At 32.7% G+C, this 12312-nt stretch overlaps 1 protein-coding gene across 1 annotated transcript; it reads left to right on the top strand.

Annotated features, from left to right (window-relative positions):
• Window positions 1-7882: 7882 nt before the first annotated feature.
• On the top strand, window positions 7883-9422 carry LOC134690449 (uncharacterized). Its single transcript, XM_063550417.1, has 2 exons — window positions 7883-7972; window positions 8620-9422. The coding sequence occupies exon 2, from the start codon at window positions 8621-8623 to the stop codon at window positions 9302-9304; it is 684 nt and encodes a 227-aa protein (XP_063406487.1). The 5' UTR covers window positions 7883-7972; window position 8620; the 3' UTR covers window positions 9305-9422.
• The last annotated feature ends 2890 nt before the right edge of the window (window positions 9423-12312 follow it).

Here is a 12312-nt window from a genome sequence, read left to right as displayed (position 1 = left end):
ATTTTCTTGCAAATCCTTATTGTGTTGTTTTCTAGCCATCGCCCTAGTTACATCACACTCTGGATACAGTTCAGCATCATCTTCCGGTGATTTAACATCCACAACCGGTTCACTGGTTACATTTGGTTCAGCAACTACTCTTTCCCTAGCTAGATCATTTCCTAGCAATAATGAAACACCTTCAACAGGGAGATAGATCCCTAACGAGCCTCCAATGTCTTTTACGGTCAGAAATCACTTTTAAATTGTAGCCATCAAAAGACACAAATCAATTTAAAATTTAACAAGATTTATTATACACAAGTTTACTACACAAATAGAAATATCAACAGAATATAACGTCCAATAAGTCACAATATAGTATGATGTTGTTCGTAAATAAAAGTCTCACTATTCAAAAACTCCAGAGAACTTCTGAGAATTCAATGTCTATCAAATCTATCTAATGCTAATGGTTTTGTTTCCTTTGGGTTTGTAAGTCTATACTATGTGGTTTTGAATGGTCTTGATCGGTGTTATGATATTGAAGCTATTAGGTTTATTTATTTTGGCCTTATTTGTTTTGTGTGGCCTTATAGTTGTTTACAAGGTAAACTTATACAAATGTTTGCACCTGTCCTAAGTCAGGAATCTGATGTACAGTAGTTGTCGTTTGTTTATGTAATATATACGTGTTTCTCGTTTCTCGTTTTGTTTATACAGATTAGACCGTTGGTTTTCCCGTTTGAATGGTTTTACACTAGTAATTTTGGGGCCCTTTATAGCTTGTTGTTCGGTGTGAGCCAAGGCTCCGTGTTGAAACGTACTTTAACCTATAATGGTTTACTTTCTAAATTGTTATTTGGATGGAGAGTTGTCTCATTGGCACTCACACCACATCTTCCTATATCTATTATATTGTGCAGTTTAGAAATCATTGGAAAAATCATAGATACTGATTCAAATATCTATTTTACTTACACAACGATTCTAGAATGATCCTTATAAAAGATGAGTAATTTAAACATCAACATTGTTCTAGAAGTTTCCGTTCTACAGTTTTCTATGAGTTCCCCATGTTTCCTGTTCTAGAAGTTCCCGATAGTATAGAGCATTCTAATCTAGTTGTTGTCATTTTCATGATATTATTGTAAATGAAATAGCTCTTACATGGCTTTGGATAAAAATAATTGAATTGTAATTAATAACATTGGCAATGTAATTGTAATGTATTCAAATACATTTTAAAATCAATGTAATTGTGATATAATTAATTACATTTAAAAATCCATATAATTGTAATTGTAATGTAATTAATTGATTTCATAACAATTACATTGTTTTTTTTAAGATCGTCAATACACATCATATTCACACAAAGTTGATATTCAATATATCAACTTTGACATGTAACTGACTGGCTCATAGTTCATTAAGTAGTATTTTTCTCCTTGTATATACATTATACTGCAACGAAAAGATAGTTTCAACTCTCAACATTTTGCTCAATTCAATGAGATATGTTCAGATAGAACAGAAAAGAAATTATGACGTTTTATGTAATATTAAAGTTTCTTCTGAATTAAGCATTAGCTGTCAAACTGACGACCACCGATTTGGCTTAAATGTTCACATTTGATAAATAACATACTTAAACTTTAATCCAAATTACAAAAAGTCTAAAAGAAACAATTAACAATGCATGGACTAGATATAACGTATCAGCATTTCGTGCGTATTTAAGACGAGACGCCATCTAATTAACCACCAATATTACATCCGAAGATTGTCGATAGTCAATCAACCCAATTTAAACATAAATATAAATATGAAATCGACTGAGAAGCATGTGGAGTTGTGTATTGACGATCTAACGAGGTCTTTTTAATTCCATGTCATAGATTTGACAAATGTAAATCATAGTTTTACCTGAATGTGAATAATTTCTTGTTGGCCAAATCGGTAAAAAAAACTATGGTGGATACCTTGTTTCACTTTTCAATGTTCTTTTCTTTTTAGTTTCTGAACACACTAAGGTCATGCGTAACCAATCTTCAGATTAAGGTCAAGTTAGGGTTACATCAATACGGACTCAACTGAGGTTGAATTATTCACTTGCAAGTCAATAATACATTTGCAATGTTTTCGATCTTACTTTGGCCGCTTTAATTACTGTTTGAGACAAAAACATTTTTTTTTTTATCTAAATGGCACCTAACATGTCTAATGCCTCTTTAACAGGTTTAAAGAACATTTTTAAAGTTTGTTAAAGTGGCGTAACATACATTTTGTATTTTAGAAAATACTGTAAAAAAATTCTCCCTTCTTGTATCAGAGAAACCGTTTAAGATTTTGTCAACAGCTCATCATATTTACAAAAGTAATATCTTGCATTCTTGTGTCGGTGAAAAAGGTCTGTCAAGGTCGATTCAGATTGTAACATTTATATAAAATCAATAATACAATAAACAGCTGCGCCATAAGCGCATGATACGCCCGACGTCTTGTGTGGAAGTTTTATGCAATAATCATAAATAGTTTCTGATAAAGTTTTAAGCAATAACCATTTATTGTTTTTGAGACATGGCGGGACATGTGCCCTCCCCCTGTTTTTTTTTTTTTTTTTTACAAATATCACTAAAATAAAATTTTGAATCAAACCAAAAAGTATACAGATCTTTAGATTAATAGAAAAAAAAAGTGTGTACAGTTTCAAGCAATAATCAGAAATTGTTTTTGAGATACGGCGCGACATGTAAAAAAAACCCTCCCCCTTTTTTACAAAATACTCAATAACTCAAAAATTAAATTTTGAATCATCATTTACTAAGAAGTGTGTAAAGTTTTAAGCAATAATCAAGAATCGTTTTTGTGATACGGTGCGACATGTGAAAAAAAAACCATCCCCCTGTTTTAGTTACAAAGTGCCGTAACTCAAAAAGTTTAAATTTTATTTTCACCAAAAAGTATACAGATCATTTGACCATCATAAAAAGCAACTACATGTATATCAAGTTTCATGAAATATAGATAAGTCGTTCTCAAGTTACGGTGCGACATGTTTACGCCGGACAAACGGACGGACGGACAGACTGAAGGACACCGGACATTTGTAAACCGTAATACGTCCCGTCAAAATTTTGACGGGCGTATAAAACCGTAATAGAAATTAACGTGTAAAACTATAAATTAAACAACAACCCATCCATTATCATTTACACATCCTTTGGGGAAGATTAATGTACAAACATATACATGTTATATGTATCTAAATATCTGTCTAATTTGCTTTTAAGTATTACGATGACAATAGTTGTCAAAGGTACCAGGATTATAATTTAGTACGCCAGACGCATGTTTCGTTTACATTAGACTCATCAGTGAAGATCATATCACAATATTTATAAAGCCAAACAAGTACAAAGTTGAAGAGTATTGAGGATCCAAAATTCCAAAAATTTGTGCCTAATACGGCGAAGGTAGTCTATGCCTGGGATAAGAAATTCCTTAGTTTTTCGAAAAATTTAAAGTTTAAGACAATCTTCACAAGTGATTAAGACAAACTGGTGGAGTAAACAGTCTTGCAAAATTATAGAATACTACTAAAGGTTACCTAAGTTTGGATTCTGAAATGAATTAATTGTCAAAAATAACTGCAGTAAAACAACCATTAAGATATAATCACTTCATACGTGAATAATTAGCTCTAAAAGTCCCACTTATTTTACACTATTTAGAAGTTTTAGTGATAAAGTTTCTATATATAACCCTCAGACGTCGTCTCGTCTGGTGCAAAACAACAACCCAATAATTGTTACTGTCTAATGAAAGTATTTTCATCCTCTCCTTTACGACATATATACGATAAAATAACTAAACAGGTACAAAAAACCAAACAAATTAAAACAAAACTCAACTTTATAAGCAAACTGGTACCAATAAGACTGTACATTATGACAATTTATTGCCAGTTGATATGTGTGTGTGTGTGTGTGTATTTTTCTTGTACCGCTGTTTCATTGAGCCGCACATCTTGTTATATTTCAGTATTTGACCTCGAATTGTCTTTTGTATTCAACTGTCCAAAATGCCTTCCGAGGGGTATAGTTGTTTACACACGAAATAAGTATACTAAGTTTACCCCCACACATTGTTTTCATGTTGATGTGACAAGAGAGTTTAATATTAGAGACCACAATTTTACACCATATCCAGCATGGGTAACAAAAAAAATGAAAACATTAGTTTAATAGGAAAATATTTTAGAAAAACTAAAGTCTCTTCTTGAATTTTGACTGAATTTATTTTTCCTCAGTCTTTATACGTGTTTGTAGTCCATTGTGGACTGTTGTTGATCGTGTTGCATGCCAGCGTAGGGCGACTGATTAGGGTCACTTCTCAGCTTACATTCTGATGGAGAGCAAAATATGTTAAAGAATGTAAAAACAACAGTTTCGAACCTAAAGAGTGAAATCTAAAACTGAAATATTGACAAGGACTATCGTATCAAAAGTTTTTTTGTCTGACTCCGAGATACAACTAAAACCAGAAAGTAAACTAAATAGGAAAAAGAGGAGGGAGATTCAAAACATTCAAACCTCACAAGTCAAAGAGTCTTTTGACCCTAGCTGTCAATTTTTAGATATAGTTGAAGATAAGAGGCATCATTGATATGTATCTGTGGTATTTTTTGTTTAAAGTTTGATTGGATAGATGCGTTCAACATAGGACCAAACCTTTTGAGATAAAACAAATGTTTTGTGAGAGGACATATTCTATTTAGCATTATTTATAGCTCTAATTCCTTCCCCGGCTTTGGCTATACTTGTTTTGTCCTTTTTGATAATAAAGCAATGCCTATTGGATTGTCACTCCATTTAAGTCTGACAAAAATAATTAACTAACAGTCTGTTTGCCAATTCCAGTAATTAGACCCTGTAATTGGAGATCCCTTTTTTATTTGCCTCCCTTAGGATGGACATACTTTTTTTATTAACTATGTAGAGCTAGCGGAAAGAGCAAATTTATCTGTGCGTAATGTGTGTAACCTTTCAGTTGTTCAAATCTTTTAATTACATATTTACTTGTTGTTAACAATTGTGGATATTATATTTAGATGTTTGACAGTGTGTACTTTTTTTTCTTTCAAAAACTCAAAAATTAGGGGACGAACACATTGGGTACATTTCTGCATGTTGTGATTTTAATATGCGAGATGGCATCATGTACTATTTGTTTGGTTGTATTTATGTTCCTTTGTGGTGGTCATTTCTTACATGGGTTTGTCCACATAAACTGTCAATTAGTTAAGGATCTTCCAAATGTCATTGGTATTTTCGTTTAAATGCGAAATTGTTTCTTAGAAGATATCTAACAGTTTAAGGTAATGAAAATACCTGGCCTGACGCCTGGGGCAAGATAAGCTAGAAAGTTAACTTCTGTGTTATTTTATTTCTTTTTTTAATGTCTTCTTCCAAGCCTGATGGAAGTCAACATTTTTTTTATCAGTATGAAAATGATTTCAATTATATATAAAGAACCTTTGTGACCATGCTTCAAAGACTCATAACTACAACAAAAGTCAACTGGTCAGTCTTCTTGTGGATATGAACATCTACATACTATATTGCAATTATTTACAAAGTTTCCTGAAATTCTGTTGTAGGTTTCAGAGGAGGTGCAATGAAAAGAACAGGACTGATGGACAAACAGACTTACGGTACAGTAATTATAATACAATATAATTATATAAGATGCAGTTTTGTTGTGGTGTAAAAGTGATCAGTGATCATGGTGATGTAATTAACGTTTAAACAAATGAAGAAATTAACGAATGATTAACAAATGTTGAACAAAGACAGATAAGTTTAGAAATCGATAAGGCCCTGTGAATTGTATCCTTTTCTTTTACATAGATAAACGCAATGTATAAGTGAATGACCATTTACACTCAGGACTCATCAGTAGGTAGTACGTATGTTGGAAATAAAGTGTTACAAAACCACCTAGCACCATATTGCTAGTAGAACAAGTATCATTGTTTGAGACATTTGTGCTTTTTTTAATTGAGATGCGGTACATTACATGTGTGCACAGTGAAAGATGAAATCATTGACTTAATTTTCCTCTCAAATAAATAGACACCAGATAGGAAAAAAGAATCTTACAATAACAAATTATCTTCACTTGCGAGCTTTTATTAATTTTATATTAATATGATTATTATTGTCATAAAAAAATCTTTCAAGTTTTCTCAGTGCTTCAACTATTGATTAAGTGGTCATTTATAGTTTGTTCTAAGTCGGTTGTTTATATTTAGCCTAATTGCAAATTTAATTTGCAACACAAACATTCACTCTTGACAGTTGATTGCTAAATGTCCAGTGGCTAATATCTCATGCATATTTAGAGCAAACATAAGGATTGCAATTAATAAGTTTTGTACAGTTAAATTCGTTGTTTATAAAGTAAATTATTTTGCACTAATATACTGCAGTGATGCCTAAATATCTTAATAATGTATCTTGGTATTGCACAGACGGCCTCCTGCAGAAGTGGTTTCTGTGCTTTTAGAGAATAACTGTTCCATTTTTACAACAAAACAAAAGGAAGGATCCTGTTATAATGTCGATTTTATACATTTAAACTATGTGTGATTAATTTACAAATCACTATTAAATAACAATGGACACTTTTGGGCTTCATAACAAGGACAGTTTTGGTGTAACTGTTAATTGACGTCTGACAAATCGACAATTATATGGCCAGATGGACATGTTTCTAAGTTTTAAATAATAATGTCATCTGATTATTCAATGACGTCAGATTATCTTGTATTGTAGAACATCTTCCACCATCTTTCGCGGGTGCATACACACTATCCTCATCATAAGCCATTTATCTTGTATAAACTTGATAAAAAACCATGACATGCAAACAATATTTTCACGGTTAGATGTACGCATACAAAAGATAGTGCAAAAAACAGATAATTCAGAAATTATCTTTTTCAGAAAAATCAGAGAACGAAAATGTAATTGACCCAAATTGTCAAGGTTCACATTTTTGTCCATTGTTTACATTTTTAAGAAATGGGATTGTTTATAATTACTGTCAGGAAGGTTGACGAAGCCCAAATACAATGCAAATCAATTGTAAATAATGCTCACCGACATTACCATGATTACCGTTAACAAAAAGTTATATTCTTAATTGTCTGAGAAGATCTGACATTCAAAGTGGCGTTAAACACCAACAATCAATCAGGCATCTAAAATGTATAAACTTCTAAAAGCAAGACATTAAAAAGGACATGTATGAACCCCAAATTACAAGTTCTTTCGGATGTTAAGCTATGATTGTCTTTCAGAGATTTCATTTTATTTTCTTTAATATGTCTTTAGATGCAAAATCATTTAAACATATCATAGAATTTCAAAACTGTCTTTAATAGCGATGTCTAGAGCGCAATGACATTTTTGTTTCATTAAGACCCTTCAGTTTGATATTCAAATTTAACTAGGTTTCACAAACTGTCTTATTTGACCTGGTTACTGAAACAGGACAAGGAGAAATTGACCATACTTCTTCGAATGATAGTCATAGACTATGAAGTGGAAACGTTCCTTTCGATTTTGAAGAAGACTGATTATTTCTGAAAAATGAATTTTAAATATTAATAATGAAAATATAAAATATGTTTTAGGTGATTTTGTCTAACATGTGGAAAATAAGTGATCTATAAAACTTTAAATACTTCTATCATTTTGATCCTACCTATTTTAATAACAAAATAATGGATGTTGAATACGCTACAGAAATTGAAAGACAGCATAGTCATCAAAATTAGAATTTTTAAATCGATTTTGATTCGTTGATTTTCATTGGCTAAAGATCAGCAACGGTTTTCATAAATATTCAGGGTATATAGTTTTCTAGTGAGTTAAGCCAAAGTCGTACTGAGTCTTCAGTTGCAGAAGAGCAGTATAACAAGGTAAGTTCTTAAATAGTTTCACATCGACATGCAACAAGATAATATTTAATCGGACATTGGTTGATTAATTGATGTTTAACTTATATCGGATGTCGTATTCTGAGCATCCCTTTATGCCATGTTGTAAAAATACCTTTTAGGATTAAAATATTTTACCAATTATCCTTCTATATAAAACAGAAACATTTAAAACTTGAAATTTAAAGAATAAACTATCTAAAAATTAAGTGCCGTTAAGTGTATTTATAATTTTTAGAACATTCTTTTTAAAACCAAGGACAGATAATTATACAGAATTTGAAAGAACTATTTGTGTTTTTAAGAAAACAAGACCCGAGAGCCCCTAAATTTATTTTTATATATCGAAATTATTTTTGAAAAGTAATTCACTCATTGGATTTTAACCAGTTCTATCGTTTGATTCTTCTTCGATAAGAAAACATTAAGTTTCTCCTATATAAGTTATATAACCCATATAAAATAACCGTGATTTCGTTTAATTTCAAAGTATTTTCACGGATAAACAAGGTCCATGATCCCCAATTTTTATATTCAAATTTGAAATCACATTGACCGGAGTTTAAACGGTCGAACTTCTGATAACATTTTTCTTATAACATCTAATTCAACATTCGATATATTTTCAGCATGATGTTGAAGTTAGCTATCGTATTCTGCATCATATTTGGATGTACCTATGCTAAGAGTCCCGCCGATCATTTTGTCAGTATAACAGCGTCAATACTGGGAAAAAGCGATAATGATATCAAAAATGACTTAGATTCGTGTGCTGAAATGGATTATCCATCCCAAGAAGACATTTCTTCTGGAACTGGCATGATAAAATGCATTCTTGATGTTGTAAATGACCTTTGTCCTGAAGACACATGTACTGCAGGAACGAGAATTTCACTCGTTTTTATTGGCTGGTATAAGGTGGAAGAGAAGAAGGAATGTGTAGATCTTGACGAGGATGCAGCTTACGATCCTTCTTGTCACATTAGAGTAAAGGTGAGATTCGCTTCTGAAATTCTGGACAATTTTGATCAGCTTTTTTGGTATTTGTATGATCCAGAGGTCACAGAGATGACAGGATGCAGAGAAGAAAAAGAACGTTCATTGCAGTCACCAGTATCACAGAGAAAGAAAAAGAATTTGAGGACCCGTGGAGATCCACCTCCACCACCCCCACCACCCCCACCTCCATATATATTGTTGCACAAAAAAGCAGCGAGGGATGCCGGGAAAATTAATGAAGCTTTCATGAAATCTAGAGATTCCGGAATATTTTTAAACTTGAAAAGAAAACTTAGAAGATTCAACAGTAATTGAAATGCATTATTGGACAAAAATTCCTTACAACCATTGAACCGAATATGGACTTCGATCATGATGTATTAAATGTACATGCTCATTTATATTTTTAATAAAAATCAAAGGATAGACATAATACGTATCAATTTTTCATGGTGAATAAAAGAAGGGGGGTGTCAAGCAGTCAAAATGGATCGTGATATTTTAATGTTTATTTTTTGCACTAAAACTCAAGTAAGTTGGTGCTCATTTTTAATTTTGTTTGTTTTGTTCTGAGAAAGTTGAACACATTTTCGATGCATTCAAACAACTTGATGTCACGATAACTCGATCGACAACAAGTTTTATCGATGCAAGAAACATACTGGTGACCAAGGTTAACATATGACTTCCGGCAAATAATTCAGTTACTGTTACCGAAATCATATTGTAATATAGTTGAACGTACATTGTTAATTTGCAAAGGACTATCTAGAGACTCCAGTCCCTATCACAGATTTGATAAGCGTACATACCGATCTTCTCCTCCTTTCAAAAAAAATATATTTCATAAAATGTACTTTGTCAATATTCGAAGTAACCACATTTATTGGTTACTTTTGCAATAATTTAAGCTTTCTTTAAAGAATCTTTACTATGTAATATTACTTTTGTTGGCCCGTGAAAACAATCTCCAAGTCCATTTGAAAATTTGAAGATGAGTTGTTCCAGAATTATGGGAATTAAATTGTAAAAGGTATGTTTCAGGATGACGCAATATATATATATACGTAGCAATCTGATTGTTTTCAAACTAACCAGCAATTCCAGCTCCGATCTGCATACTAATCTACCGGCAGTGGCGGATCCAGAGGGAGGCGAAGAGGGCGTAGAGTCCCTTTGTTCGGACGTTTTTCTTCTTCTTGTAAAATGATTAATCTAAATAGACTTCGTGAATTTTGTCATATCCCGAGTATTTAATTTGTATACGACAATTCTTTACTTATAAAGATATTTTCGCTGGTATTTACTGATTATCAAAGTCATGTGATTTGTTATGGTGGAGTTGACCAGTGCGTTGAAAAAACGGCACTCGGTCATTTTGAAATTCAAATTACAGTAATACACATTGCTTAAGCTGAGGATGTCATGACAATCAGGAAACCTTCAAAGCAACACAGGATTGAGCAAGACCGTATACTATTGACTTCTATTTCACTATTCCAAACAGAAAGTAATAGTAAATACTCTATACACTATTACACTCTCATAAAAAAAAAAGTTCTACAATATTATTTAGAAATTATTTTTAGAAAATTTCCAACAAAATTATTTAGCATTTAATGATGAACATGATGAATAAAAACGGGCGTATTTTTTTGTGGCCGGGGTTTGCATGTCTGTCCGGAATGACTTTGCCGGACTTATATATATTGAATACTCTTTTCAAGACCAGACTTTAACCCGCCTGCTGCGTGTGACCTTTTTGTCTCCATTTGTCGACCGTCATTCATAACTTCGGTGGATTTGGAACCCCTCACTTCGGTTCCATTAGTTTTGTTTGGTGAAACATATCAATCAAACATTTTGATAAAAACTGCTTGTTTGTCTTTTTTAACTCGTGTCGGTCGTATTGTAAATTTCATCGAATTTCCATGTATATTGTTTACTGACAAGTCCTATATTCAATATATCAGTACATAGCTTTGGATCAATACTATCATTTTATGATAGACAAATAATAGGGAGAATACAGCATAAAAAATTTCAAACCCTTACACTTTACAGCAACTATAAAATATACATGCCCCAAGCCAGGAACCGTTTAAATAGTGCATATTACACATATTTTATGTTTTTTTTAGCCCAAATAAGGTCCCCAAAAAATTTCGCCTCGCTCCGTTCGGCAATATTTATATTTTCGCCCCCCCTTTCCAAAATCCTGGTTCCACCCCTGTCTACACTAGTAAAGGGGCACGAGAATAAAAGCTTATGTGAACGGTTACTGCCAGTCATCACTTATAAAAAAAAATAGTACTGCATATACTTACGCGTATAATCATAATCAATACTATAGTTGCTGCAGGTCACACCAACATTTATCCGTATCAAATGTGCTTGCAAGTCGCACCAAAATTTATCTGTACCATAGGTTCCTGCATATCACATCACTTAAGATCTGTAACATAGCCTATCATTTGAGTCTGCAGGTCACACTGCTAATTATATATACCATAGCCTATATTATTTTCATAGATCTGTACCATATACTATTGAAGGTGCCTGCAGGTCACATTTTCATTGATATACCTGTATGGTAGGTGCCTGCAGGGCTCATCACAACGGATTTGCACAATGTATATTAAAGGAAGATGTGGTATGATTGCCATTGAGTCAACTTTTCACAACAGACCCAATGACACCCAATGACACATAAATTAACACCTATAAGTCCCCTTACGGTCTTTAACAGTGAAGAAACCCATACCACATAGTCCTCTATAAAAGGCCCTGAAATGACAAATATAAAACATTTCATACGAGAAAATTAACGGACTAATTTATGTACAAAATTATGAACGAAAAACAAATAAGTAACACAGCAACAATGCCAACCACTAAATTAACGGTTCCTGAATTGGGACCGGCACATTCAGAAATAGTTTGAAGGCACCAACCTCCCCCTAACATGGGACAACTCATCAGAGAGGGATACAAATAGAAATAATTGTACATCTAACAAAAACACAAGGTGAAAATTGATGGGTTTATGCGAATAAAAAAACAAAAACAACACTAAGTACAAATCTGAGAGTATTGGCAGTTATCAAAGGTGCCTGTAGGTCAATTCACTTATGATATGCACCATAGCCTATCATAGGAACATGCAGGTCTCACAGCTTTTTATCTGTTCCATACCCCATCAAAGTGGCCTGAAGGTTACATCACCATAGAACGGCATTTTAGCCTATCACAAGAGCCTACATGTCACACTGCTTATTCATCTGTACCAAAAACTATATTTGGGGCCTGCAGGTCACATTAAT

The sequence above is a fragment of the Mytilus trossulus genome, chromosome 11 (assembly GCF_036588685.1).
Source record: "Mytilus trossulus isolate FHL-02 chromosome 11, PNRI_Mtr1.1.1.hap1, whole genome shotgun sequence".
Taxonomy (NCBI): Eukaryota; Metazoa; Mollusca; class Bivalvia; order Mytilida; family Mytilidae; genus Mytilus; species Mytilus trossulus.
This window is presented reverse-complemented; position numbering and strand designations above follow the sequence as displayed.